Source organism: Odocoileus virginianus, chromosome 11, assembly GCF_023699985.2.
Source record: "Odocoileus virginianus isolate 20LAN1187 ecotype Illinois chromosome 11, Ovbor_1.2, whole genome shotgun sequence".
Classification (NCBI taxonomy): Eukaryota; Metazoa; Chordata; class Mammalia; order Artiodactyla; family Cervidae; genus Odocoileus; species Odocoileus virginianus.
In genome coordinates this window covers 29,010,204-29,027,210 of record NC_069684.1, presented here as the reverse complement: position 1 = coordinate 29,027,210, position 17,007 = coordinate 29,010,204, and the positions used below count along the sequence as shown (strand labels likewise).

Sequence of the window (17,007 nt, the reverse complement as noted above, 5' to 3'; positions counted from 1 at the left end):
GGAGGCAGCTGACCCACTGAAGGCAGACCCTCCAAGCCAGACTCCAGGCCCCTGCAGAGTTGTGTGCACCCAGGGACAAACAGGGCCCAGAGGGCTGGCACACAACTCAGAGGGAGCTGTCACCCAGGTCTTAGGCAGCTGCAGAAGGGCAGGGAGGCCCCCCAGCCCTCTGGCTGCCTCGCCTGCCCCTGGCCATCAAGACCCAGGGCCCCAGGTGTCCTTCCCACATGGACTGCCCTGCTTCCCTGGCTGCCGGCTGCCCAGGTGTCCATCTCTGTAACCAGCCAGCCCTTTGCTGATGGAGTCCACCCTGAGACTGGCGTGGTGTGTCTGGTCACCAACAGATGGGCTAGCTCGTCCTCTTCAGGCTGATAACCTCTCAAGGCTCAAGTACTGAGAGAGAGCAAACATCCCGCCTGGAGCCAGCTGTCTGGGAGACACCGGGCCCACAGCAGTGGTGCTTATTCCCGAGGTCTCTGCGCCTCCTCTGTGTCCTACACAGGTGATTAGGGAGTCTAATTGAGTCAGCTGTAAAAAGATAATTAATTGGCATTTCCCTCCCAGAGAGGTCAAGCTGCCCGCTCTCCCTGGCCAGCTCGGCCTCCTGCTCCCTGGAGGCAGCACAGTGACCTTTATCTTGCTGATAAAGCCGTAATTGATGTAATTAAAATCGACAGAAAGGTTCGGAAGTCACTCCAGAGAGCTGGAGTCGCGAACCTGCTCGTGGGGCCGCCTGGCTGAGGAGGCTGCAGAAACATGCCAGGAGCCACCTCAAGGGCCCCGGAGGTCCAGGCAGGACCCTCACCCAGGAGTGATAACCTTTCAGGACACGAGGGGTAGGGGCTCTCTCCCTCTCCTGCAGCATCCTCAGGACTTGGGTACACTTGAAGTGGCCACTTGGCCCATGCACACTCGGCCAGGAGAACGGCTAGCCTGTCCCCACCAGGGAGGGCAGTCGGCAGCCAGGGGCCTGGCGGGGTCTCTGTGGCCGAGTCTGTTGTCAGAAGTGGGGTCTTCCCTCCCGTGGGGCACCCACCTCTCCTATGGGTGGTTCAAACTCTCGGGACCAGGTTGGACACAGGGCAGACAGGGTGGGGAGGGGTCATCGTGCCCACAGCAAGGACCTGATGGGGAAGTGTGGGCAGAGGCCAGCAGCACCAAGGACCAGAGGGCTCGGCACCGCTCAGCCATGAGCAAGGATAGGATCAGCTCGTGCTCAGGGTACAGGCAGAGATGGATCCATGCACTGGAGCGTGAGGGATAGACTGGACATCCAGAGCCTGGAGCCGAGCCGAAAGGCTCAGTGGGGTGGCAATCACCAGGGAGGGCAGTGGGCAGCTAGGGGGTCCTCCTGAAAGGTTTGAGACCCGTGAACGGAGGTGGCAGGAAGTTGCCAGCCGTCCATCATGGACACTGCACGTCTGTGCGGATAGACACCCCTCCCCCGTCTCCTATGTCCATGATCCCAACTCCAAAGGCAGCCTCCCGCCCCCTTGGTGAGGCCACCCCAGCCCCCAGCCCCAGGCCAGGGTCCACATGTCCCTGAATCTAGAAGGTTCCCTCCTAGGACTGCAGGTAGAGCTGCCTATGGGATTTCAGCTAGACAGAGCTGGGTTCTGTCACTCGCAACTAAAAGGTCTTAGAGCCCTCCCTCTTCTGTCCTTGGACAGTAAGCAGGCTTCCTGGGGGTCAGGGTGGCTCAGGCGGAGGCAGTCTTGAGCCGCTGTCACGGAGGGTTTTGGCGTCCCCTCCTCGCCACATCCGCCTGCTTGGTTTCAGGGTCGTGTGTGCACCCAGAGCACTGGGGTCTCACTCCACGGTCCAGCCTCGGTTCCTCAGTCCCTCCTCACTTGCGGGGCAGACACAGGAGCATCTGTGCTCCAGCCGTCCTGCAGGGTCGGGAGGACTGATCGTCCTCTTCCAGCAGCCCCGTCGGTGCCCAGAGCCAGGGGGCGGCAGCTCGGGCTTGGTGTGGACGTGCACGGACTTGCACACCAGCTGTGTTTCCACACAGGCCCCCCGGTACGGTGCTTTGCGGGCCTAGGTCTGGTTGCTGCCCAGGAGGAACCATGGCCTCAGAAAGCCCAGCTCCATCTGGGGCCCACTAGCCGGTCACCTTGGCAGAGGACACAGCGCGGGGTCTTTACTGTCCAGAGGTGGGAGATATTAGCTCCCACGAAGCTGCACAGAAGCCGTGGTGCGTTAAGAGCTGGAAACGATTCCGTCAGCAGCGCGTTCCCGTCGTTGCCTAGGACATCCACGGTGTCCAGGCAGCCGAGCTGACGGGGAGACGGCGTGCACAGAGGACGTCCTTGCAGGAGCAAAGACTCTGCTTTTATAATGCGCCATAACAATGAGATTAAGACCCCGCCGAGAGAAATCATTTCCCACCTGTAATTTGGAAATACTTCTGGGGTCCTTCTTCACCTCTTCCTGCAGAAGCTGGGCTCCAGGGAAGGGGTGTTAATGCCTGCACCCCAGGACCCCATCCAGAGTATGGAGGAGAGACCCCTCCACTCGCCCAGACCCCCCCGCCGAGGGGCCCAATGAAGAGACACCCCTACACTCACCCAGACCCCCACCGAGGGGGCCGATGAAGGGTCCACCCTGCAGAGTCGGCTGGCAGGAGTGTCCAGCCACCTCCCCGAGGCCCCTCCCCACTTTCGTACACGTGGGCAGGGCCCTTGGGGCACAGGGTGTCAGGAGAGCCCTGAGTCCAACCCCATATGAGAACAAGCCTGATGTGCGCCTGTTTGGGATGGTCGTGGGGTGGCCCTGCACAGCACCACACTGCAGGGTCCCCCGCAGGCAGAAGAGACATGGGGAAGGGGAGGGGTGGAAGCACTCCCTGTGGCTGTCACACCTTAGGACTCCTGGGAGACGGGCTGGAGGAAGCCAGAGTGGGCAGGGGTCCCAGTGGGGTCCCCAGGGCAGGACAGGCAGATTAAACCCAGCCCTCTGACGTTCTCCAGCACTAGTGGGTTTCAGGTCCCCTGGGCGGGCAGCCACCCCTTGGGCTAGTGGCTGTGGGCCCTTCCATGCTCTGTGCATATCATGGGTGTGGTCTGACGTCACCACATGGGGCAGCCCTCATTAAGGAGGCATGTTCTCCGGTCATACTGTTCAGAAGAGGGCACCAGGCTCTGCCTGGCTGAACACAAGGCCTCTGACCCGGGGCCTGTCCAGTCCTGTCCAGGACACTCAGGGCCTCAGTGGCACAGGTGTTGTGACAGGAGGCCCCCTCAGCCCAAAGCATCACCTGTCAGTCCCGGTGGTGGACCGCAGACAAGGGGGCATCAAGGGGCGGTGGACCCAAAACCACACCCCATGGAGCCCTCTGTCTACGCCAGCCCAGCCACTCCCCTGGAGATGGCCATGTGGCCGGCACTCTGGGCAGTAGCGCCAGGCCCCCCTTTGGGCCCATGTGGCTATCCATGGCCCAACAACCTCAGCCACACAAGTCTCACTTCAGAGAGGCCATGGGAAATGCCCTTTCTGACTTCTGTTTTGTGATACTTAAAGGGCCTTTTCCTTTGTTTTTCTGGAATCCTCTTTCCCCTCAGCCGGGAGGCACGAGCCCAGCTGTCCCGGGAACCGTCGGCGAGCAGAGCAAGGCTGCGTCCAGTTCTCCGATGTCCGCCTTGGGCCCCCACCACCAGGGTACCACGCCGTCCTGTTTCTGGAGGGCCTCCGCGAGGTAGGGGCGGGACACCCCCGACAGGGCTCAGCCTGACACCGGTGCCATGCATGGGGGAGCTGGGAGCTGAACCCTGCCCCACCCACTGCTTCTAAAAGGTGGGCAGCAGGCCCAGAGGCCAGGACCATGGGGGGACGATGCCCATAGCGCAAGGCCCACCAGGAGGCAGCAGGTAAGAGCACTCATCGGCGCTGGGGTTGCTCTGGCCTCCCCATCAGCTGGGCCACAGCTAGGCCTCCCAGGTGTGTGCATCCCAGGATGGGGGCCTTCTCCACCAGCCTGCCCGGTATCCCCGGGGCCTGAGGTGACTCAGACGCCATGGAGCCCGGGGCCTGGTCTAGGATGGCGATCTTCCTGCACTGAGGGCCTTGCCTGGGAGCGGGCAGCTGGGTGGAGCCCACCCACGTCCCGCAGCTGTCCACGTGGGGATTCGCCCAGGCAGGCCTGAGGCCAGGGGAGCAGAGTGGTCACAGGGGGTCCCCTCCCTCAAGGGGCCTGCAGTCACTCTGGCATGTGGACAGAGGCCGGGGCCACCGGGTGGGCAGCAGGCCCTCAGACGGCAGGTACCGTGGCCTGGAGTTTGTCTGTGTACCTCCCTTTCTGTCTGTGCAGGCTGTCACACACCCAGGGCCACAGCCACCCGGCCTGTAGGCAAGGAGACCAGAGCTCACCCAGGCTGAGTTCAGGTTTCTGTCTGAAGAAGCAGGCAGGGCTGCATGGGAGTCTGGGGGGAGGCGAGGGGACATCCCTCAGCTGTTCCTTCTCAGGAGGAAGGCTGGATTCCAGAGAAATTCCTGGGACCCCCTTGCCTCCTACCTCCCCACCAAGCCCCACAGCTCCAGAGGTTCAGGCGGGACTGATCCTCACCCACCTGAGAGCCCTGAGCACCGGGCAGCCCCCAAGGAGCCACCAGTGCCCGCCCCCACCTGAGGTCTCCTTCTGGGGTGGAACCTGTGAGGTGTGGCCAGGCAAAGAAGACCTGGCTGGCAATTCGGCAATGGAACCCCAAAGACAGGAAGCTTCCTTCTGGAGAAGAGACCCAGACCCAGGGGAGGATGTGGCCATTCAGGCCCTCCGAGACTCCCACTTCCCACCAAGGTCTGGCCTCCAACCCCAGGATGAGGCTCGTCAGCCCTTGGGAGTCATGGTTGGGGTGCCATGGATACCTCTTGCCACCAGCCTAGGGCACACGTGGAAACAGCCATGCAAAAGAGCAGAGGCCAGCAGGCAGAGACGTGGACACAAAACTCTAGGAAAATGAGAAATGCAGGCCAAACGGGCAGGGGGCAAGTGGCCTTGAGCCACTGCATCCGCCAACACTCTGCAATTAGCTTGCTCATCAGTGACGATGACGCCAGCGGGCGTGGGCCGGCCGGGACACTCGGAGGCTGGCACGGGGTCGCAGGCTGAGTGGGGATGCACCATTTCCAGAGGAAGGGGCCACCCTTCTGCACCATGGTTCTGAGTCATGGTGTGTGAACTAAATATGAAGCTCACTTCACACAACAACCAAAGAAACACAGGCTCCAAAAAAGAAAAGGCTCCTGCGAGACACGGAGACCCCACATCACCTGGTGTTTCGGTCTTAGGGACGTGCGAGCCGGCCAAAGGCTGAAACACCCCCAGAACTAACTCACAACACAGCCCAGGCCCAGATGCTCACGGCGAAGCGTGTGCTGGATTCAGTAACTGTGGCAACTCGGCAGCTGAGGCTGATGTGGAAATGTCTGATTTCAGCAAAAAAGGAGCCTTTCACTGTTGTCCTCTTCTGAGAAGACAGGAGCAGCCAGCTCCTCCTCCCACCGTCCGCTCTGCCAAGGGCTCTCCAAGCTCTTGAAATGCAGTGTCCTCACCTAGGCTGGGACCATCGCAGAGGGTCCCTGTGCTCTGCTGCATTCCCTCATCTTGGCCCAAGGGGCAGTCTGGCCCATTTTCCCTGGGGAGCTCCTCTGAGCTTGTTCTCCAAATACAGAAGCCCCGGGGAGATATTCTCCCAAAGCTCCCGGGTCACCCCACCCCCCAGCCATGCTGGCTGTGGACAGACAGGTGTCCATGTACAGAGCTCCCCATGGGCCTGGAGTTACCTTGGTTAAAGACACGAGCCAGCGTGGACAGGCAACCCTGGCCTGGCCCACAGCGCCCCGGCCCAAGCCCTCCTACCCGGCCTGAGCCTGCCTCTGAGGCCTCAGGCCAGGCTTTTGCAGCCATGAGTGCCTTTCCTTCCTGCGGGCACTGGTCTCCAGACCTGAATCCAGGCCCAGCTCTGTGCCCCTGAGCCCCCACCCCAGTGGGTGTCTGTATGTCCGAGGCTCCCACCCAAAGAAGAGGCAGGGAGCCTGCCCGAGGCCCCCAGGGCCTCCTGATCCACCATCCCCGCCACTACTTCCTCACACGTGTTCAGGCACCAGCACCCTGAACCAGCATCCAAACCTGGCTCTGGACCCTAAAAGCCCACCTTTAGGTTTTCTGAGAAATCCATCCTTTCCAGCAACTGGCTCAGGCAAATGAGAAGCACCTGGTTTGCACTGAGACTCCCTGTGAGGTTGTGGACACTGTTTCAGCTGGGCCTGCTGGGACTTCCCCAGGGGCTCAGTGGTAAAGAATCCGTTTGCAATGCCAGAGATGCAGGAGACGTGGGTTAGATCCCTGGATCAGGAGGATCCCCTGGAAAAGGAAATGGCAACCCACTCCAGTATTCTTACCTGGAGGATCCCATGGAGAGAGGAGCCTGGTGGGTTATAGTCCATGGGGTCGCAAAGAGTCAGATATGACTGAAGCAACTTAGCACACACCGATGCCAACCCCCACCAGGGGCAGGATGTTTGCACAGATCTTCCCCATGACGTGACGGGGCAAAGGGACAGTCCTCCTGACCACCTGCAAGGAGCGAGACAGGAGCACGGAGTGCCCAGCAGGGCATAACCCAGCCCACCCCTGATGTCTGGTCAGCGGGCATGCAGCAGCTGGCATTTAAAACCCTTCCATTTTCCCCAAAATCCTGCCCACGGGGCCCGAGTTTGTCCATGCCCCATCCACAGGCCCAAGTTCGGCCATGACCCTGGAGCCTCCAGGCTGGCCCGTGGTTTTGACCTCTCGGTGTCAGATCCCAAGGTCCAGGAAGGGTGGAAGAAGCTGCTGAATTCAGGTGGTGGCCCAGGAGGAGATCAGGGCAGGCCAGCTGTTCCTCAGCTTCTGGTGACCGAGGAAGGGGCCCAGGCGGCCAACTGCAGGGCTGGGCCCCGGACAGGCCAACCTTGAGGCCCCGGGGCCACCTGACCCTCAGAGCAGGCTCCGGCGGCCCACAGCCTGCATGGCCCCAAATTCAGTCACTGCCTTCCTTGCCCTGCTACCCTGGGGCCCCCGTGTGTCCTCACCTGGTAACCCCCCAGAGCCACAGGACACCTCACATGGTCATGTGTTAGCTTCACCCATTGTCATCATCAAGGGGTTCCAAGAACAGGAAGGTTTGAAACACTGTCTCTTCATCCCCACAAGGTCTGGCAAGACACAGACCCCCAGCTTCATGGCCGAGTGGGTCATTATTTCACGAGACGAGGGGACGCCTTCAGGAGGAGCTTCTGGCCTTTTGTCAACAATGTTCAGGTCTAATTAAACTCCCTTCATGTTCCCTAAACACAATGGAGGAAGGGATCCACTGTGCAGACTAGCACCCTTGGCCTAGGGGTCTGGGCAAAGACAGAATGTTTGGTCTTGTGGTGAGTGCCCCAATTTCAGAGAAGAGGTGCCCAGGTACTGCCAAGTCCTGGGACTCCCAGGCCTCAGCGCACTGGGACCCCTCACCACAGACCCCACCCCCAGAGAGTCAAGGCCTGGAAGGGGCCTTGCGCGTGCACAACCCTGGAGGGCCTGAGCCCGGGGGTCACAGACAGGTGTGGCCGCCCTGACCTCCTCCCCTGGGAATGGCCTGTGTCCGCAGGCCTCCAGCCCTTCCTGGCAATCACACTCACGGCTTTGTCACATCTCAAGTCTGGTTCCTGAGTGGCTGGCTCAGCACGATTAGGGGAGCCTGCCCGGGTCGCCAGCTCTGAGCTCCGGGTTGGGAGAGACGGTGTGCACACAGGGCGGCCCCAGGACCAGGGAGGCCGGCGGGCGGCCCTGCACGGCGCTGCTTCCGAGGCGAGCCCGGGCCCCGCCGCCGGCCCCGCCGCATTCCTGTGGAAACATTCCTGGCATGCTACGGAATTTCACAGCATGACACAGCCCTGGCAGCTCCTGGCTGACGTGAGACTGTGTCCGCTCGCTGCACAAGACCGACTCCATCTCAGAACCGTGGCCTCGAGCCTGTCCGGCCACACAGCGGACTCCCGTCAAAACGCACAGCCTATGGCTCCGGCCGCATCCTCCCCGAAACCCAGAGCGCTGGCTCTGCCACGGAAAGACACGACTGCAGCCCCATCAGCGCAGTGACTGCACTGACCTTGCCCGTAACTGCTCCGTGGAGGACCGGCCAGAGCCTAACACATGCTGGGAACAGGGCCCCTCCCCCGCTCGCTCGGAGAAAAATGGGTTTAATTAAGACTTCCGTGATTAGTCATTTAATCAGTCATTAGCCAACACAGATGGAGACAATTTTTTACTTGAACAGATAGTTGATGCCCAAGGCCCACGAGCCCCACCTCCATGCAGGGTCGCCGTGACCACCAAGCACCTAGGACAGGCTCTCATCCCCCTGAAAGGCTACCCGCCCTGAGCCTGTGTCCTGCCTGCTGTCCCCCTCCCTGCCAAGTCCCAGACAGCCCTGGGGGCACTGGAGCTGTCTTGAGCGTCAGCACCCCCTCCCCGGTGTGCAGGGCCCAGTGGGGCAGGCCTGGTGAGGCTGGGCAGGCAGACTTGAGAGAGGTGCACCCCCAGCCATGGGGTAGGAATGGGGCCCACCTCAGCCCTCATGACTGAGTAAACAGGCAACTCCCCCCACGGCCACGGGCCGGGGGCTGCCTGCCTCCCTCAGCCCCCAGGCTTCTCCCTGCACCCTCTGCTTCTGGGAGCCAATTCTGGGCATCCTGACCAGCCTAGAGAGCGTATTAAAAAGCAGAGACATCACTTTGCCGACAAAAGTCCCTATAGTCAAAACTATGGTTTTTCCAGGAGTCACGTACAGATGTGAGAGTTGAACCATAAAGAAGGTTGAGAGCCAAAAAATTGAGGCTTTTGAACTGTGATGCTGAAAAAGACTCTTGAGAGTCCCTTGAACAGCAAGGAAATCAAACCAGTCAATCCTAAAGGAAATAAACCCTGAACATTCATTGAAAGGACTAATGATGAAGCTGAAGCTCTGATATTTTGGCCACCTGATGCAAAGAGCCGACTTATTGGAAAAGACCCTGATGCTGGGAAAGATTGAGGGCAGGAGTTGAGGGGGCAACAGAGGTTGGATGGCATCGTCGACTCAATGGACACGAGTTGGAGCAAACCCGGGGTGATAGTGAAGGACAGGGAACCTGGCGTGCTGCAGTCCATAGGGTCACAAAGAGTCGGACACAACTTAATGACTGAACAACAACAAACTCTCCTCTCTGTGTCTTACCCAGAGGTCAGCCCTAGAGTGTGCAGGCAAATTCTTTAGAACTGAATCTCAGATGACCCAAAGAATCCCCACATGAGGACCAGAGTGAAGGCCCTCTTCCCCACCCCCACCCCACCCCAGTTAGGAGAGCCTCTGGGTGAGTGTTCATGGAAAATGAGAAAAACAGAAAGTTCTTCTTTCTGTTGTTTTTTAGTTGCTTTGTTGTGTCTGACTCTTTGCGAGCCCATGGATTGTAGCCTGCCAGGCTCCTCTGTCCATGGGATTTCTCAAGCAACAATACTGGAGTGGGTTGCCATTTCCTTCTTCAGGGGATCTTCCTGATCTAGGGATCGAACCCGCGTCTCTTGCATGGGCAGGCAGGTTCTGCACCGCCATTAGAGACTTTCAAAGACTGAGAAGTGAGCCTTGTCGGAGTGGGAATAACAAACCAGAGCAGGTGTGGGGGCCGGGTGGGAACAGCTGGCCAGGCCGTGTGGCTCCGGCGCCCCAACTGCCCCCCACCCCAGCACGGCAGGATGTTTCCCGCCTGACGCAGGCCTGGAAGAATCACTCCCACGGCAGATGGAGAAGCTGGAGGCTGGGCAGCGCCCTTAACCCTTCACAAACCTCCTGCCAGGTACAACCCACAGTTCCCCCGGGGGGGACCCCTGCAGCAGGCAGGCAGGCACCCCCAAACAGAAAGCACCCTACAGACTGTCCAGGGCCCAGAGCTGAGTACCAGCAGGTGCCCTGTGGGACAGGAGAGCCTCTGCAGACAAGGCCGAGCTCCCCGGGAGAGGAGCTGGGCCAGACACCGGGCCTGCGCCTGGGCCAGGGCTCGGAGCTCGTGGCCTGCGGCTCCTGTTTCTCGGGGGCCCTCGGAAGGCAGTGACAGTTTCCATCTTGGCCCCAAATCAGGGTCAGCTGCAATGCTGCAATTAGCCGACTTCCAATTTTGGAAGTTTCTTACAGGCTCTCAGTGGGGGCCACAGTAGCCCTGGGTCCACGGCCCCCATGAGCTGCAGACCATCAGGGCATTTCCCTGATTCATGTCTTGACTGGGCTCCCATGAGCGCCGGTTTGATCCTTCCCCACCACCACCACTGCCAGGGTCTGGACTCAACCCAGACTGCCCAGGGCTGTCCCCTGATCAGGCTGCAGGAAGGGGCCCCCGCCCTCTCGCAGCCAGTCAGCCTCACAGACTGGTTGCCATGGCCAGATCAGGTCTGGGGATCCACACCCCATGCCCTGCCTATGTGTCCATTTCAGAGCTTGGAAAACTGACAGTCACAAGGGTCAGGGCCAGAACCCATGCCCCAAGCCCCCTGCCCTGTCGGTCTGTGGTGGACAGGGCCGCTGGGAACCCCTGACCCACTAGGGAACCAGTCTCCCCAGAATATGAACCACTTCGCCACTGCCCTTGGTGCACTTGGCCAGGGAAGCCCACTGCCTGCCTCCACTCTGCTCCAGCCAAAGAATGGGGTGTGTGCAGGTGCCCCACTCGCCAGGGTCTGGCCAACCAGCCTCAAGCTTCTTGTCCAATCAGGGCCCTTTTCTCATCTCTACCCATTGGCTCTCTTAACCTGAGACATAAGGAAAAGCACTGAGAAGCCACAGAACATGGAACTTGGCTGTGGCACCCACGCTGTGCCCAGGATCAGTGGGCATCGCCTTGGCAATGGCTCTCCTGGGGAACAGACACGCTTGTGGTCATTTCCGTGGACAGGACCCAGGGCAGACTCCTGGGGCCTCTGTGATGCCGGTGCAGTCCTATGTAGCACCAGCTCCAGAAGGATGCTCTCTGGGCCTCCGGAAGGGAAAGGCATGGCCAGGGGACAGCCAGTGGACTGGCAGAGGGCAAGGCCCCCAGTCCTCGTGAGGGGTTGGGGGGCCACCAGGGGCTTCACTACAAGCATCGTCTCACAGGGACACATCCTTCAGATCGAGATGTCACTGGGGGGCCTGGAAGGACAACCCCACACAGCAGGCGCAGGGTGAGGGGGCAAGAGTTGGAGGCCGCCCTTCACCAAGAAGTCCCACCCCTCAGGGTGGGTCACTGGGAGACGAGCTGGGGCTCTCTGGGTGCCAGGCCTCGGTTTGGTCTGTTCAGACTTCTGCCTCCAGCCAAGGTGTATCGCGAGGGGCCGGATTTGCTCTCCCACGAGGACACATGTAATTAACTGGACAAGATATACAACAGAGCTGGAGACATTTCACGTCCGATGTTGAAGGGTGGGGATCCATCATGATGAGCCCACCAGCCCCCAGCATGCTGCCCCCAGAGTCTCCAACTGTGGTGCAGGAAGGGGACTCGGGCAGGTTCAGGAGTGCCCCCAAGGGGAGACAGAGTGGGAGGCCTGGAAAGCCAAGGCACTGCGAGTTTGCTAGACAGAAGCCCTGGAGAGGAGGGAGCCCTGAAGTCTGCAGAGCACAGATCAACCCGTGCATGTGAGGATCGATCATGCTGGAGGCCAGGAAAGACCCACCAAGAGGGTCTAAAGGAGTCATGCCCAGAGCTCAAGCAAGATGTGAAAAGTGGGGGCTCATTCTCACAGCCAGGCTGAATTCACGGAGTGCCGGTCAGCATAATACTCACAAGGGTCCTACCTTAAACCCCACTGAACTTTCAAAGAAAGACCCACAAGAATCAAACTGTTTTTAAGCAGCATAATAGCACAGAGGATAGGTACAAGAATAGAAAGTATTCAGCCTGCAAGAAGGTAACCCCAGTGTCTGGCATCTTTTCAAAGATCACCAGGCACGCAGAGAATGCAGGAAGGCAGGCCCCATAATGAGAGTAAAACCATCAATCAAACTGAGCCTGAATGACAGCGCTAAAAGAATCTGTAGACAAGGACGCTGGATGGGTGATAACTGGACAGGACATGGAAGGTATGAATAGACTGAATCAAACATCCGGAGGTTGAAACTGCAATGTCCGAGGGAGGGGTAACAGCTGTAAAGAGGGCAAGTGGATCCAAAGTGAAACCCAGAGAGAAAGACATGACCAGACCCAGTAAACCAATCCTGCTTACTGAACCCTGAGACGACTTCAAGCAGCCAAATAGACACAAAAATCAGAGCTTCCAAAGTGATGCGGTGAGGAGGACACGGAAAAAATATTTGAAGAAATAATGGCCAGGAGTTTTTCAAATTTGATGATAACTATGAACCCACAGGTACCAGACAATGAAGAACCCGAAGCACAAGAAAAAGGAGCACAAAGACTCTAACCACAGGGCGGGGGACTGCAGGACCTTGGGGTACCCCCAGCCCCTCCCGCATCCCTCCCCACCCCACCCAAACCCAAGTCATGGGTCTCTCCCATGTGCTTTCCCACCGACCTGGGGTCCAGGTGGAGTCTGAGAGGCAGCCCATTAAGTGTCCCAGCTCCAAGCCCTCCTGATTCCAGTGCTGTGTACACCAGGGGGGCCCAGTCGGCACTTCTGGGCCCAGACAGAACTGCCACTTCACACACCGCCCAGGCTGCAGCTGCGCCCACAGGTCCACCAGAACCGTCAAGTTAACCTGCACCTCCGGCGGCTCCTTCCTGACTCTGCCTCTGTTTTCTTGAAGCCCTGGGGGTTCTGTAAAAACTCTCAGGATTCTTGTAACCCGGTTTATTTCTCTTAAAGCTGGCAGCCTGACAGGCTCTGGTTATTCTTAGAGCTGAATTATTTATCCGCCTCCCCTCCTTACCCGCACTTCAAAATCTTTAACGTGGCTCCTGGGTCCAAGCCAAGGCCCATTTTCCCCTACTCGAAATGAAATAATTTTGAAATCTTTTGTCTTTAATTTTTTATCACCCAAACCATGCATGTGGTATCGAAGCTTGGCAAGGGGTCAGAACCTGGTGGGTCCCCAAGCCTGCGCAAGGAGCCCCCCCGGGCTCTGAGAACAGGAAACCGCTGGCCAGGGAGGACAGGGGTGGGTGTTGCCTGTTCCCCCAGGTCCCTTTGGAGGATAATTCAGGGCAAATAATTCAGGATAATTGGCACCTCGGACTCTGCCTCCCAGAGAGGATCCAGGGTGGCCATCCACACGTTGCTGGCTCCCTTGTCCCCCGAGGATGTGTGGGGAGCCTGAGGGTCTGACCCAGAGGAGAAACGGAGGAGGCGGCCAGGACTCAGCTGGACACAGGGCCCCGTGTGGGCAACCTGCATTTCCCTGGAGACGATGCCAGGTGGTCCTTGCCAGGGACACAGGGACACAGTTGGGTCCTCCTGAGCAGGTGACCCTCCCCTGTGGGCAGGCAGGGTGAGCCTGTCACACAGCAGAGCGGAAGCTGGAGTGGTCGAGACAGACATGCTGAGACTGGGCCTCAAGGGGAACAGCTGTGGCAGCTGCGGCCACAGGGGAGGGTCTCCAGCCCTCAGACGTGTGGGCCCGGCCCCTCCTGTCTTCACCCGCTGCCTCTCCTCTCCCGCCTCACGTGGGGGGTGCCAGTGCCCCATGGCCCCACCCCCGCTGAGTCCTGGCTGCCGCTCATCACTTCCTGCTGGAAAATAAGCATAGCTCTCACGTCCCCTCCACACAGACTGCATGTCCGCGAGGCCCGCTGCAGCTCTGGTGCCCACTTCTCAGAGCTGCCCCCTGGATTCTGCATGCATTCTGCACGTGCAGTGCCTGTGGGGTGGACAGGACCGGGTTTGTCCGTCTCCAGCTCCATCCGTCCATGGGCATGTCTGGGATTAGACGGTGGGGTTCAGGGGCTGAGGGCTCAGAGCCTCACAGGGACACTCCCCCCCCCCCACCAGGTGCAGGCAGAGAGAAGAGGAGCTGACAGCAGTGGGCCTGGGAGGACAGGATGGTCACACAAGGGCCAGCCTGCGGCCTCTGCCATCCTCAGGCCTGGATGCCAGGGGCCCGGACTCAGGTGCTGGGCTGTACATTCAGAGCCTCCTCCTCTCTCCCCGCAGGCTTGATGGGGTGGCCACGGCGGAGCCAGCAGCGGAAGCCTTCCCAGGTAGGCAGGCAGCTGGCGAACATGGTCAGGTGGGGCATCCCCAGCTGTCACTCCACCATCCTAGCAGACCCTTTGCATGAACCCCTGAGCACATCATCAGAAAGGGCAGCTCTGGGGCTCCAGGTGGGCCCTGGGGCGCATGAAGCTGCCCCCAACCATGCTCTCCGGGCCCTCCGAAGAAACACCAAGAGGGCCTGGACAGGAGGAGGGTGTGCCAACAGGCCGAGGGTCCTCCCAAGCCTTGGTCCCTTCAAAGGACTGCATATGCCAGGCCAGGGTGCCTCCTGTTCCCTCAGCCAACGCGAAAAACCCTGGCTCCTGTCTCTGGGATCCTGATCAGAAGGCCAGCAGGCCTCCAGGTGTGGGCCCCCCCGCCCCTTGTGCAGCGGTGAGTGTCGGCAAGCCCTGCAGGCTGACTGCAGCCAGAAAGGTCCTTATGCGGGGCAGGCCCCCCATCTTTCCTTTGGGCTGGTACTCGCTGCCCCAACAGCCACACACACCTACCAACTAGCCAGTAGGGTCAGCACCGAGGTCACCCCCAGCAGAACCCTAGGACCCCTGCATTCTAAGGAGGCAGTGGAGAGGTTGCCCCCACCCCACCCCATGCACCACCTGGGTGAGGCCAGCAGAGGATAGGCTGGACGTCCAGGCTGTGAGGGGCAAAGCCAGGTGGACAGCTCTGAAACGTGGGTCAGGCCGGGCCAGGCCGGGCTGGGCGCCGGGCCCATGGCAGGACCACGTGGCGGTCGTGGCGGTTGGGGCCAGGCCTCGGGTGGTTTCTGAGGCAGGCAAGGGGGCCCCCGGCCAGGCCTTTCCCATCTGCTGGGAGAAGGGCGGCCTCAGGAACAAGGTCAGCTGAGGGCTAGGGCTCGGCTCTGAGGCCACTCCCCCACCGGTCGGCGCCCTCAGCCGCGGCTGGAGTGGCTGCATGTTCCCGGGAACACCTAGAAACCGGCTGCTTGGAAACACTCTGCGTTGCCATGCGCAGTTTTCCTCCAGGCCGGCCAGGGAGGCCCGGTGCCCCGGCTGCGGAATGTGGGCCCCCTCCTGGCCCCCCGGCCCCCCAGAACCGTGGTTTCTTCTGAAGGAACTGACTCAAGGCTGAGCAAATTCCTGCCAGCCCCAGAGGCCCTTTCTTGTCTGCCCCAGGGAACACGGGGCAGCCACGGGCCCCCAGGCTGGCCTGAGTCGGAGGGCAGCCGCGCAGCCAGGGAGGTGGCCTGTTTTCCAGGCCCGGGTGCTGGAATGTTCCCTGACGGTGGGAGCGGACTCCCGCGCCCCCCTCGGCCGCGGCTGCATTCCTGGTGGGAGCCCCGGCCAGCCCGGCGAGCTTTTTCCGCGATCTGGTGCCAGCCCCCGCGGGCTCGGGCGGGAGAGGACGGTTTCCACGGCAACCTCACTTTCTGTTATTTCTTATTTTCTTTTTTATGGTTTCTCCAACTTTGAAGCTCTCCAGACAGTTTACAGACTATGGAGGAAAAGTACTTCCTTCTCTCCCCACGTCCCCCAGTGGGCGGCCCCCCACCCCACCCCCAGGGCTGCCCCTTCCCACAAAACAAGCCAGACAGCCATGTCTTCAGAGGCTAATTATTTTTAAAAAACATTCTAGAGGAAGTTAATTTTCTCCTTAAAAGATAGGAAAGTATTTTCAAAAGAACCCCTGCCCTCAGCCACACGGCCCCACTGGCAGGGACGGGAGGCCTTGAGCCGGGCCCACCTTGCAGAGCTGGGTCTGCATCCCTGGTGTGGCCCCTACTCCACCCAAGGACACAGAACCATCGCTGGGCCTCTGTCCTGAGATGGGAGGTGGCTTCACTCACCCCCAGTGCACTTACTTACACTGTACCCCCAGTACCCCTGGAAGAGAAAGGCCTGCCACCCTAGACCAGGCACCGAGCCGGGGGCCCTGAGGGTGGGAGCAGAGGATCTGAGGGTGGCAGGAGCTGAGTCCACGTGCCTATCTCTTGCAGGCGAGTATGTCCTCATGATTCGCGATGTGACCACCCCTCCATTCCTGGGCCACACGCTGCCCACAGCCTTCAAACACCTTCGGGTCTTGGCAAGGGGGGCAGGCCAACAGCCCCATGTCCCCAGAGAAGACCCGAAAGCCCTGAGCTAGAGGGATGCCTGAGACTCCTGCCACTGGCTTTAATAAAATGCTCAACAACCACTTCTGAGTGCTAACCAGAGGGCGCGGCCCCTGTCTGAACACCCAGACCCATGCCGGGTCATCTGGGCCTCCCAAGGCTGGGCGGGTGGTGTGACCAGTGCCCTTCTCCGCTGTCTCAGCTGCACCATCCATGCTTTCCCCAGGGTGAGCCCAGGCCAGCCAGTGCCTGCTTCCTGCCATCCCTGCCCTGGAGGGCAGCTCAGGGGCCTTCCCAAATCTGGGGGCCGCGACAGCTCCCAAATGGGAAATCAAGAGGCCACCGGCTGGTGACTGGGTCACACGCTGAACTGAGAGGCCTTGTCTGCAGGGATTGCTTCTCAGATGTTACAGCAGCCTCTGAAATGCAATCCCAGCGGATAAACCAGGCCTCAGGTCAGAGATAGAGGCCCAGCACACCGGGAAGCCTGGGGTCAGCCAACCCCCTACTTGGGGCTGACCACACCCCAGCCTCAGATCCAAGGCCCCCCACCTCCCTGCATCCAGAAGGAATGAACTCATCCCCAGCCTCTCCTGATGGTCAAGTCAGGTCCCCAACCTGACCACCTGCTTTCTTCATGGAATGGGGGAAGGGACACCCAGAGAGCTCTGGTCCTGGCCAGCAGTCACCTCTGGGCCAGGGTGGACTGGCCACTGTAGCCCCAGCTGCCATC

At 60.2% G+C, this 17,007-nt stretch overlaps 1 protein-coding gene across 4 annotated transcripts in view; it reads left to right on the top strand.

The window, feature by feature from the left end:
- MORN1 (MORN repeat containing 1) overlaps positions 1–16,357 on the top strand; it is a 49,833-nt gene extending 33,476 nt beyond the window's left edge. For 3 of the 4 annotated variants that reach the window (XM_070474157.1, XM_020873719.2, XM_070474155.1), the window contains 4 exons: positions 3,564–3,697; positions 3,796–3,869; positions 14,141–14,187; positions 16,158–16,357. In XM_070474157.1, the coding sequence (XP_070330258.1) occupies positions 3,564–3,697; positions 3,796–3,869; positions 14,141–14,187; positions 16,158–16,306 (404 nt within the window). In that variant the 3' untranslated portion in view covers positions 16,307–16,357. Of the gene's footprint in view, positions 1–3,563; positions 3,698–3,795; positions 3,870–7,192; positions 13,005–14,140; positions 14,188–16,157 lie in introns of those variants that run through there. The other variant, XM_070474156.1, reaches the window with a different exon arrangement.
- The last annotated feature ends 650 nt before the right edge of the window (positions 16,358–17,007 follow it).